General features: G+C 34.0%; 1 protein-coding gene across 1 annotated transcript in view; it reads right to left on the reverse strand.

Annotated features, from left to right (window-relative positions):
- Positions 1 to 13450, reverse strand: part of LOC129234640 (para-nitrobenzyl esterase-like) — a 213782-nt gene that overhangs the window by 18568 nt on the left and 181764 nt on the right. Inside the window, 2 exon segments of the mRNA XM_054868676.1 lie at positions 1063 to 1275; positions 12546 to 12690. Of these exon segments, the coding sequence (XP_054724651.1) occupies positions 1063 to 1275; positions 12546 to 12690 (358 nt within the window).

The raw sequence follows: 13450 nt of genomic DNA on the forward strand, positions 1-13450 counted from the left end.
ATTTTAATGGGGGTTTTTTGGGCAATTGGCCACATAGTCAAATAAAATTGCCCCCACAGACAAATAAAATTGCCCACCTACATTTTCCTAAATTTTTCCATCGGTTATGTGTTTCTATATATTTTTTATTTTTCTGTAAAAAATGGAAGTGTGACTTCTAACCGTTCGCACAAGCAGAAGTTTTTTTTAATAAATAAAACTATTAAACAACAATATCTCACAATCCAAAACTCATAGATGGCAGTAAGTAACACGTAAACAGAGTTTTGTGGATTGACGTCATGTAATCTTCCGTAGCCATTTTTTACGTGAAACCGGCGCCCTGTACAAATGACCATGCTTGTAGTGCGTGGTCATTTGAAGCATTCGTTTTTACCCTCTCTATTATATTTTGTGTTGCAGCTGTATTCGATTGAGAATGCAAGCATGAGTGCTAAAAGAAAATCACAGCAGCAAATTTCTATTAAAGATGCATTTTTTGGTGAACCTAAGAAAAAGAAACTAGATTCAAATGGTTGTATTAAAGTGAATGAAATTAAAAAAAAATTCAAAAACTCAGTGACTGTTTGAACTATTTTAAACGCTGAGTGACAGCATTTATGTTCTTTACACTGTTTTCTTATCGAACAAAACGTCCATTAGCAATAATTTCCCTAATTCCAATTTTCACACCCCAACTCTTTTTTGACGACTATTCAACATATAAATTGCACATTTACAATCCCCCCCTCCTTCCAAGGAAGTTAGAGTTTCCCACACAGTCAAATTTCCTTAAAATATGCCCTAACAGGTTTCTAAATGGATTCAAACGTTCAGGAGGCAACACCTGCTACACGTACATTAAAAACTCACGTTGTAGGAAGCAAAACATGCAGAAAGTAACACCTCCTGCACGTTTGATGTACTATTGAATCCATTGGGAGACCTAGAGTCCTATTTTTTCAATCTTGAAATCGCCACTACTGAAGCACTGGTCACTACTGGTGTGTTTTACACCATGAATATTACGTAAACAAGATAATATTTTTTTTATACATTTTTTTCGCATGACTATGTACGCACCGAAGAGTCAAGGGAAGGAGTCCAGACGTTGAGATACAGGCAATCTTCGCTGCCTTCATAGTGCTTCGTGTAAGGGTTTAGTTGGAAACACTTGGAACCAAAAGTAAAGGCTTCTTGAGTGTGGTGTTCTTCGCACCATGTGTTATCCACAATCAAAGGCACAGGTTTTCTCCACCTCAAGGAACCCACTGGAGGCTTCGCATAGGCTATCCCCTGAAATTAAAATTTTTGTTTTACAAGTGCTTATATTAAAACTAGAAAATCGCCCGTCAAGGTATGACGGGTAAAAATAGCTTCTACAGTTGAGCGAAACAGTTGCCTGTTTGGTGACATTTTGATAGTTGAAAATTTAAACCCTCAATCCAGTGGATTAACCCAAAACTCCAGTAGATCGCGTTCATTGTTGACCACTTTTTCGTGTCTTCTTAAATGACAGTCTTACCAGTAAAACATTTAAGTTTCCGGATCCAGTTCAGTCATGTCAAAATAAAGCATTCCCATGCATTTCAAATATTACCAACAAAAATATTATCAAAGTATAATGCAAGAGTTTCACTGTTGATGACTACAGAGCGTTACTCGATCATTGATTTTGCTATTATATACATGAGAATTAAGAACTGTACTTGAAATTCTTGGTACGTGAAGAATACAGCTTCAAAGTGTTCAAACTTTCAAGAGTCTTTGAAGAGCTCTTATTAAAATTAATTTTAAAATATTTTGTCTGAATATTTAATATTTTGCTGGAGTTCACCCCTACGTAACAAAAAATTCGTCACCATTTTCACAACGTAAAATGTTACTTAAATAGTTAGTTTCCAGGCAAATTATAGAATCCTGTTTTGGATCCTAATGCATATAATAATGCAAATGCATTTTCGATTTTTATTAATGTTCAAACGAACAATGGTTCAAAGAGAAAACATAACAGAGTCTTATGATAAAAAACACTTAATTTCAAAACAATATATTGAGCTATTTATAAAGCTATATGCTATATAGCTCTTCTCCTGACTTAGCCTGTTACGGTTCTTCTCTTTTAATATATGACAGAACATTGGTTGGATATTAGGGTGTCCCGTCCATATATGAGAAAAAAAAAATTGAGCTACACTATCACAAGAAGTGTCAAAATTTGCGAAATTTTTCACAGATCACGAAAAAGGTAAAAAAAAATGGAATTGCGTGTCATCTTGAGGGCTCTACCGCTCTTTGAAGTTTTGCATATTTTACATTTTTGACACACCTAAACGATATGATTTAAAAAATACAAAAATAAAGTTTAGAAAGCATTTTATTTAAGAAACTAATGAAACAAAACACAAGAAAACGAAATAAACAAACTACAGTTTATAAATAATGACAAAAGTTTAGAATTTAAACTTATTTTTGTGTCCAAAATTTGGCATTTCTGCGCAAGATTGCAACCTGGTTCTAACGAAGCCATCTCTAGAAGTAGCGTTAGTAACACTTTGTGAAGCCTGTGTTATTAGTTTAACACATCTTTCCACAGATTGTGAGTGGCAAGGAAAGTCAACGATTTCCAAGCTATTATCTTTTGCTATAATTTGAAGGTTCTCGTTAGAAATATGTCGAAGAACCGGTGGTGCTGTAACCTGACACTCTTGCCAGACAATTATTTCCGTTTAATCTTTAGCAGAGAAGTTAATTTTTGGTGTTTTAAATATTCTGCGTTTAGTGCTACTTTCAGCCTCTCTAGCTTTTTTTATTCTTCGTAATGCAACTCCCGAATGTGCTCCCTATCATCAAACAACATACTGACCAGCAGGTTTTCTGGGTGCGCAAAAAAAGCATTTCTTTCGATAACAGAATACACAACAGATTTCAAGTTTTCGGTAAAAATCGAGAGTACACAATCATTTGAAAAATATGTTTGGCTGCTTCCTTAAAAGATGACTTTTGCTTGATTAAGAACCAAACTGGAGCGTACACTTTAACCACGTAGTTAACAAGTAATCGCAAATTTTCTGTTAGATTAAGAGTACTTACATAAAGTCCGAGTATAGGATTAGCAGAAGTAAGCCATCTCAAGTGCACCATTTTTCCAGGTTGGCGATTTGCCAGCTCAGGACTACAGAAACCAGTTGATACAGCTTGACAAATCTCATAAAGATATTTTTGATCCGTGCTTAGTTCATCAACCACATTTTTCGGCAAATTAGGCAAATTACCATCCACCGCGCAAAAAGACAATGTCATTTTATTTTCACAACCAGCTAACTGTTTTCCAATAGGTCCGGAATATTCTTTAGGACCCAAAGTGCAACCATCTAAGGTCAAGAATAAATGACGAAGGGGTAATTCGTTGGCATGAAGCATACACACACACCATTGCAATGGTCTTTCCAAATACTCCTCTAAATATTGAATCACGTCACCCTTCCAACCGGTGTTTATTGCAGTTCCGTCACATCCAACGCAAATCACGTCTTCTAAATTCAAGCATTGACCTTCTAATAGAGCTGTAATCGAAGTTACAATTGCCTTTGCAGTGCCACGACTTGGCGTTGTGTGTCCCAAATAAATTGATCCGGGTTCTGCTAAAATTCAGATGTGCTCTTCTAAAATTTCTTTGTGATGGTAACGAGCTCCTATTTTCTCATTTATCAGAGTCTTGTCTTTACGTCCATCAAAGTAAATGCTTTTTATGACAATACTTCCAATATCTTTGGAAGCTTCTTTCCGAGCTTTTGCTACAGCTCTGTGGATTTTGTTTTTATCAACAACTACAGTTAAATCTTCTTTTGAAACCAAGCCGACATCAGCAAAAACTGCAGAAGCAACAGCAGCAGCAGATCGCGTCGACAAACCGTATCTATCAGACCTTAGCAACTGTTGGCAAGATCAGTGTATTCCTATTTGTCGTTGAAGTTGATGGTGTCCCTGTAGAGGCCGTATTCGTCTCTGTTATCGGATACGTTTCTGGAGAAAATTCACGCATCGAATCGTCATCAAAATTTGCTGAGACAGAATCGTTATTTTCAGTAGAAGACTTTTTTGCTGCCCTTTCAAGTTTTCTCTGCTGTTGTTTCATTAATCTAGCAGTTTCTTTCTCATCGACACCTCTTATAACCATTTTCCTGTCATTTCTTTGATCCAACACGAAACTTCTCTCATTGATGGGAACTTTTTTAGGTTTTAAACACGAACAAGACTCAAATACAGGACACTTACAAGCCGCAACGTCGAAGAGCTTCTCAGATGACTCTAAAAAGCACTTCAGTTTATTTTCAAAACTATCACTTCGTTTGCTTCTGGGGTATCGTTTCAAATTGACGTACTTTTCGAAAAAGGATTTTAATAATTGAATTGTTCGTTCCTTAGTTACGATTGGAATTGAAGCTTTTGTCCAAATACTGTTGATTATTTCAGAAACAATTGTATATATATATATCTGAACTGGAAGGGCCCTTTCCATTATGCATACATTTCTGTTCGCTCCTGACAAATAAAATAAATTTTATGACGTCTTTTACAGTAGGTAGCTGCCGATCATCAAGTTCCTTGTAGGGTCCCAGTATAGCACAAGTAGTCTCACTACGTCTCGAACTCATTACTTAAAACTAACAGAATCGGCATATAACACTAACAATTGCAACTGTACTTTTATAGCATTAAAATTACTTTGGCTACGAAGAAAACACCCGTGAGTCAAGCCAAGAAAGCCCTCGAAACAAGTAAAAGGAATTAGCAAGTTGAAACCAAACAAAGTCCAAGTCGTCAGTGACATATTGTTTCATGCAAATCGAGACGTGGCGCCAAGCTTCGTGGACGATTCTACTGCGGAAATGGGGGTTATTCCCATATAGGCATTTACAGTAGTAATCACTATATGTTTTTTTTTTTTTTTTTCTGTTCGTGTTGATATTACGAATCACGATCTTTTTATTTCAGCTGTCGAGCTTTTATTTCACAGTAAATTTATAACTTTATTCACAGTACTCCTTTTTCAGTTGCCATAAAAATGACAATTTTTCAAAACTTTGACGATCGGTAGAGCCCTGAAGATATAGTTTTATTCTATTTTTTAAATTATTTTTGTAGTTTACGATCGGTTTCGCAAATTTTGAGAGGTCTTGCATTAAGAAAAACGGAATTTTTTTTTCGGGACACCCTATTGGATATGTTTCGTTCGGTTACAAAAAATTACTTTTTTTATTCATATATTTCGTTGTAAAACTCAAGAACTGCAAGAACTGGAGCAGTCCTTTGCTTGATCCTGAGGATAGAATGAATAAAGATTATGTTACCACATTAATTCTTCACTTATAGTGGCTTTAAAAGACGTAACGCTTTTTTAGGTAAAAAAAGGGGGAGGGGGGAGAAAGTTGACGTATTACAAAGGTCAGTGAGATCATAGAATAGTTTTTTAATTTAATATTTTACAATTTAAAAATTTAGGCTGTGTGACCAAAAAAGTAGTATGTTTTAAATTAAAAGTAATGATAATAATGCAGAGAGTGTCGTTAATTTTCCAAGAGCAGGACCAATGTAAACACTTTCGCGGTTCATTTTTTTTTTTTTTTTTTTTTTTTTTTTTTTTTTTTGCGTGTAGCATGTTAAATATAACTTTTTTTTTCTAACGGCTGTAACAGTAAAAAAAAAAAAAAACCTCAAGTTGTCTTTTTAAAATATTCGAAAACTATCATATAAAATCTATCACCTGTTTTAAAATTTTTAATAAACTTATTATTAAAAGAAATCTTACAATATTTATATTAAAATGTAACAGTCCATAAAATATTGAATTTGAAAAGTTTTTTCCCCAATTTATGAAAGTTTCATTATTTTAACACCAAGTATTTATTGATCCGGTATCGAGTTATACAAATCGATTAGAGGTATTTTATTTGAAACTATGCAAGTTTTTTAATCAAATATCGCATAAATTGAATCTTGGCGTTTAAGTAATAATTAAGACAAAACTATCCGAAATGTAGGATATTTTGCTCTTTATAAAGTTTTATAACGTAAGAATCCATTCACTTTTTAACAACAACAACAAAAAATATCTCAGTGAATAAGACATCATTATGATTGCAAATTATTTGCTGAAGGCGGTTAAAAATTTTCTCGCTCCGCAAACGGTGAAACAGCTTCAAAGAAAGGTCTAAAAATAAAAATCTCGTGAAAAAAGGATTTTTATTCCTCGCGATAACTCCCCGTCTTTGGATCAAATAACGGAAAGATAATGAGGCAACTCTTGATCTTGAACAAGTTTTATGAGCGAATACAACAAATGATCTCTACCGAGATAGAAAAGCGATGGCCATCTCTGGAAAAAGCCACGCCAAGCATTTTGTGCAACGAATTCCGGCCATTAAATATTTCACACTCGGAGGCATCAAGGGCCTTGCCCGCTCCCAATTTGCCACTAAATTTAACATCTAAGCTTTCGAGGATCACCAAGGGGCACATATACAGTAATTCATGGAATATTCCGCGGGCTTTACGAATTTTTCGCGGGAATGACTTGGATCCTGAACGATTCTTTCCTTTTTTTATTAGTTCCACTTGTTTCTTCATTTTGTTGTAGCAAAAAAACAACACATAAGGATGTGAAAGGCGTTTTTCAATCAAAACGGAGAAAGTATTTTGCTGAAAAGAATTTGTTGAATCTTAGTAAAATTTTGGTCATTAATGAAAACTTCCACAATTATTCTCTAGAACTAAAAAGTAAATTTTATAAAATGTACTAAATTTACTTATTAATATCGTTTTCTACACACAATATGATAATTGCAATTAAAAAATGTATATGCACATTTTAAAAGCTGATCTGTTATAAGCTGAATGTTTACACAGTTTTAACATAAGCCAAACGAAAACTGCCGAGCTAAGCACAAAAGTCGTATCTGCACTTCTTATCAAAATTGAGTTACGGTCGCAAGGTGTTTCTTTGTGTATTATTTCATCTATATACAATGCTTTATGGTCATTTGTCAGTGGGAAATATTTTTAAAAATATTCTTTAAAATTTTCGTCTGAATCAAATACTAGGAGGTGCAAAACTTTAAATAGCAATTTTTCATCTTGAACTCAGCTTCAGATACGATTTTTGCGCTTAGCACGTCAGAATAGCCTAAACATTATCACTTAGTTTAAATTTCTGTTTTCCTATATACCTATCTATATTTATGAATCTATATGTCTAGATATCTGTATAGAGAAACATTTTAAGTAAACTTAAGTTATTGGTTTGTCACCTGTAAAACTTGTAAAAAGGATAAATGTTTCGGGGAGGGGGAGGGTACAAGAAACTTTTGTGTACTTATGATCTTTTAGGAGCTTGACAGAACGAAGTTTTTTTCGTCCTTTCTCTTTGAGGAGAACGACTTGTGGGGGTTTAGGTGTGCTTCAAAACATGGTGTGCGTGCATTGAGTGCTGAATAGGAGAAAAAAAATAACAACTCTCCCAGTTAACCGAATGAACAGTTAGGCAACAAGTTCGAACTAACAGATCAAAAAAATAGAAAAAGTGCATTTCCACTTCACCCCTAATTACAAGAATCGAACATTATAATAATTATTATTTTTTTTAACTATTGAGATTTTTCTTGTATTAACCAAACAGTTTTCCTTTTCATCAACCAACTTTCAATTGCAAAACAAAATAATTTGTCAGGATAATTGTTTTTGTACAAGAAAAAAAACTAAATGAAACTTGTTGATATCCAGTTATTATTTTTTTCAGTAAAGATATTATTTCTTATGCAATTTTAACCCTTTCGTTTTCATAAAAGCGTATGATTTGAATGTAATGTTATTTATTTAAATGCACCAATAACGTTTTTCAGAAACATTTTTATGTTCAAACTAGACGTATATCTTTCAATGAAACAAAATTGTTTTCACTTGAAACGAAACTACTTCTTTAGCTAGTTAAAATATGTAAAATAAAGCAAAACAAGGTTTTTAACTGCTGTATGTATTACGATAGCCTCGTGCCTTAATAATTCCATTCACACTAAATAAATTTAATGTTTAAGCACAACCTTATTTTGCATATTTACGAGTTGATTTTATTCCAGATTATATGTCATGTCTAGTACAGTGTTGACTGCAAAGGAAAACATGGTTAGTATAATGAATTTTAAATACTGTATAACTTTATCTTTTAAAGCGTCGTGCATTTTAATTTGACGTAATTTATTGCAAACAGTTTCTCTAAATGGTGTTAATGAAGCTAATAAAAGGTCAATCTACATACAGCTGACTTGTTAAAGTTATGCAGTTTTACTTGTTTTAAGTTAGAAAGCTTTTTTTTCCTACTTCTGAAGAAGCAATTACACCGCATGTAATAATCGGTAATTGTCTGCAAACAGATCCGAAGTAAAAAAAAAAAAAAAAAAATCTGGTGTTATATAAGGCAGTGTAGACCAAGATGGGTACTGTTATCAGAAAGCATAACTAATGATAAAGCAATATTAACAAGCTGTCCGTTGCCAAAAGATAAATGGGTAGAAACTCTTATTACATATAGCTTGTCATACTTGCTTGATCGTATTTTACTGTTAATTTTATTTTCCATGGTTAACTGTAGTTTACTAGCATAAGATAGATTTTTATTGTTCCAGACCGTTCAGTTTATGTAGATGACGAATTTAAAAATAAAAATGTCGCTGCGCTCTGTTATTTGTTCCTTTAATTCAATAACCTTAGACAAGTTGAATAACACAATAAGATAATGATCGCACTTATTACGACCTAAAGATAAGGTGGAGGTTATGATTATGTGCTGCATATGCTGTGCATATTTGAACTAACTATGCGCAGGAGTAACGAAAAAAGAAACAGAAAATAACGATTGATCTTTCCAATTCCATTTTTAGTTAAAAACTTCTGACAAATATAATTTAAAGATGCATTTTCACATGCTATGATTTTTTTCTCATTAGTTATTAGTCATTTTAGGAATATACAAAAATTTGAACCAATTGGATCATAAATGAGCGCAGTATTAGGTCTTAATCTTTAGGTTGCACTTTTTGGTGCACTTACATTATGCAATGTAATTTTTAAAAAAAACCTAATTTTGGGACGTGTAGTAGTCAACTCTGCATTCTTTTCCCTAACGCAGGCACAAAACAAGATACCTAACATAGCCAAAAGTATTCGGAAACTTTCGTAAATTCATTATTTTAAAAATACTCTCGAGAAATAGGATACCAATTGCTCATTGTTCAATCATATTATGGATATTTTTCGGCTGCCATTTTACAGTAAAAAATATTCATGAAATTATTTAGAGGCCCTGCAACAAATTGAAGAAATCAAAAAGTTTTTTCTCAAATTTTATTGCAGTGAGAAATTAATTGCTTTAAATAGTCATATTTTATCAAATTTTCAATATTTTTAAATTTCAAGTATAAGTACAGTGCATCTTTCGTTTGGCTTCCAAGCTTCAAGAGCGTTTAGTTAAATTTGATAGAAAATTCTGCACGTTTTGAGACAAAAACCTGAGGACAAAATCATATATATATATATATATTTTTAAAAATCTTTATATGCTATACACTGACGATCAATAAGTATTTGGACATCTGTGATAGAAAGGAAAAACGAGCTTTATTCAAAATCAATAGTTGGTAGAGCTTCCACGAGAGGCAATTACAGAGTGAACCCTCAGGGGAATACTTTCCACAAATCTTTGTATGACAGCTAGTGGTATTTTCTTCCACTCAGCTTGTAGAAGACATAGAAGTTCCTTCACCGATTTTGCACGGGGAGTGCACCCCTGAATTCGGCGATGCAACTCGTCTCAGATATTCTCGATAGGGTTCAGGTCTGGGCTCTGGGCAGGCCAGTCCATTCGATGAACTCCATTGGCACCATACCAAGCTTTGGTTAACATCGAAACATGACAACTGGCATTGTCGTCCTGAAAGTAACAGGGTTCCAACCCGTAAAACTGCCACAACTTAGAAAGCACAATGTCATCCAAAATAGTGCAGTACGCATCGGAGTGGAGCTTACCATGAATGGGGACCAAGGGTCCCAACCCAAACCAAGAGAAACACCCCCAGACCATAATTCCACCTCCACCGAACTTGACTGTTGGCACAATGCATTCTGGCAGAAGACGTTCTCCAGGTAGACGCCAGACCCAGACCCTGCCATCCGAACGGTAAAGGGTGAACCTTGATTCGTTACTCCAAAGAACCTGTTTCCACTGATTTACGGTCCAATTTCAATGTGCTTTGCACCACATTAACCGAGCAGCCCGGTTAGACTTTGTGATCAAAAGCTTATGGGCAGCAGCACGACCATGAAAACCAATCATATGTACTTCCTTACGGATGGTATTATATGAAACAATACTCCCGGATGCCTGTTGAAACTTCTCGCTGATGAGGGCCATCGTTTGTGTGCGGTTCTTCCGAATTCCTCAGGACAGCACTCGTCGGTCTCTATCTCCCAGTTTCGTCGATCTGCCGACTCGGGGCACATTCCGGCAATGACAGCTCACCCTCCACTTCTTAATCACATAGGCCACTGTTGATTTTGGGTATTTCAGATCGCAAATAATGTCCCTTAAGGAACGGCCACATTTGTGATACCCGATATTTATACCTTTCTCGAAATCAGAGAGCGCCGAACTGCGAGGCATCTTGCATGCGACTAAAGCCGATGCTGTTTCCTACACGATATATACCGGCGGAGGCCGTGACGTACCTTAGGACCGCAGATATCGACATTTGCATAGGTGTCCAAATACTTATTGGTAGTTAGTGTATGACATAAAGTATTAGGACACTTTGAAAAATTCAGATTTTTAAATTCCTCGAAAAATAAAAGACCAACTGCTCTTTAATTTTTCACATAAAAAATATACTCCAGCTCTCACTTTCCAAAAAAGTGTTAAGTCTGCTATTCATTTAGGGGACCAGCAACAAATTGAGGAAAAAACTTTTTTTTTTATTATATTTCATTGGAAATAGCTGGTAATGAGCTATAAATTTCAGAAAATAGTTAACATGCATGTAGAATTTATTTTTATATTTTCGTGAAAGTACTTTTTACACCCACGGAGATATAAGCATTTCTTTCAAAAATACAAATTTTTTTGTAGGTTTTCGGCTCATAATATGCCGAGTTTTCCGTCGAACGTTACTAAAATTTTTGAATATTTGAAAGCATACAGGAGAAACATAATAAAAAAATTTGAAGTTAAAAGATTGAAAATTTAATGAAATAGGAGAAATATTTAATGAAATGTGAAGAAAATTAATTTTCCCCTGAGTATGCGCGACAGATAGCAATTTATAATTTTCACAATCCAAAACCCAGATAGATTCTGTGGCTGATTAAAAAATTCCCCTTTAATATCTTTAAAGTTCAAAAAGTTATCAGCGATCTAATAAGTCGATTTTCCATAGTTCTTGGATACACGAGGGGTCGTTTATAAAGTGGCAACACTTACATGTTATCGCGTAGAGAAGATCATGATAAAAACCGGTTATTTGCGTACGATCCCTCACGAGTCGTTACCTATCTAAGAATTATTGAAATTTAGCTCATTAGATCGCTGATAACTTTTGACATTTTAAAGATATCGAGAAGGAATTTTTTTGTGAGTGGCAGGATATATCTGGGCTTTTGATTATAGAGGTTATAAATTGCTATCTTTCGCGCATGTGCAGTGAAAAAATAATTGCTTTAAACGTTCATATTTCATTTAGCTTCCAATCTTTTAACTTCAAATTTTATTATTATGTTTTTCTTGTATGCAGCCGAATTTTTCGAAAGCTCAGTAAAGTTTAATTCAAAATTCTGCGTGTTATGAGCCAGAAACATTTTTTTTAAAAATGTATTTTCGAAAGAAATGCTTATATCTCCGTGCGTGTAAGAGATACTTTCACAAAAATGTAAAAAAGTTCTACTTACAGTTTGTTAACTCATTTCTAAAATTTACAGCTTGTTCCCAGCCAATTAAAACGAAATATGATCAAAAAAATTTTTTTATGTTTCCTCAATTTGTTGTTGGTCCCCTAACTAAAAAGTAGACTTTATTAGAAAATGACAACTGGAGTATACTTTTTATGTGAAAAAAATGTAGAGCAATGAGTGAAATTCATAGCCTCTTTATTCTCTTCATTCTTAGCCTCATAGTTTATGAAATTCATAGCCTCTTGCCAGCTATTTACCACGCCAGAGTAATCAAAACTTTTTTTTTTTTTTTAACAATTTTTTTTTGTCTCCGAAATGCACTCACAATTTTACTTTTACTGAAGAAACTGAGTTTGAGCAAACGCTGGGCATACGGGCAATGGTTCGGTCAAAAAATTGTAAAAATGTGTTTTTTTTTTTTTTCCAGTGCCCGGATATTTTTGGTTTTATGGGGCATATGATCGGCATGCTCTCCTAGCAATAGGTTTCAGCGCACCCTTACGTTTATGCATTTAAATTATGTTATTATTTTTTTCTTCTTTTTTCATTAATATTTTTGATGAGTCATTTACTTTGAATACGTAGGCTCCATCGTCCGACTTTCCGATGACGTGGCCACAGCTGGTTTTGACGGCCACTTCGCCATGTGATGAGGAAACTTCTTGGTTTACCAAGGATGTATCGATCTTTAAGAATGAGTCTTCGGCTGGTACTTGCCTGATAAAACAAAAATCTTGTTAAATTTAGCTGTTTATGAGAGAAATATGAATATTCATGAAATTCTTTAGTCTATCAGTTTCAAGCATAATGGTATATTGCAATTTAATGCACATATTATTATAAGCATATATATTTTTAATTATAAAAATAACATTTTTAGTGAAACTATTATTATTTAATTGCGCTTTTCTACAGTTGTAGCTATTTCTCAAACATGAATTTACTGTAATACAGCATGCGTGTCAGGTACACATAATTTTTTTTAGCTTTGAAAGGTAAACAAGATGTCCACTACATTTTGCAGAATGTCTTTGATAAAAACCTTTATGGACAATTATTAAAAAAAATAATATAATACCTGACAGTGCTCAAAATATGAATAATGTAATGTATATGTATTTAAACGAAAAATGCAACTACCTGATGACGAAGTGTCAACTTAAGAACAATATTTAGAGTTGCAAGCCATGTACCCCTAACATGTTTTAATTCGTTCAGTTGATAATCAGCACATAATTTCTTACTATTTAGAAAAATAAACATTGCTGTTAATTGCAAGAATTGGATAGAGTTCACGTTATTTTTTTTAATCAACACAGTTAGCACTTAACTTAGGTATCGTCAGAACAATATGTATTTTTGTTACAAGTAGGGGAGACCGGGGCAAGATGACGAGCCGGGCAAGATGACGAATGCCTTAATTTTTCCGTTTTAAACTAGGTAACTGCATCAACTGCATGCTACTGGCTCTCCTATC

Source organism: Uloborus diversus, chromosome 1 (genome assembly GCF_026930045.1).
Source record: "Uloborus diversus isolate 005 chromosome 1, Udiv.v.3.1, whole genome shotgun sequence".
Taxonomy (NCBI): domain Eukaryota; kingdom Metazoa; phylum Arthropoda; class Arachnida; order Araneae; family Uloboridae; genus Uloborus; species Uloborus diversus.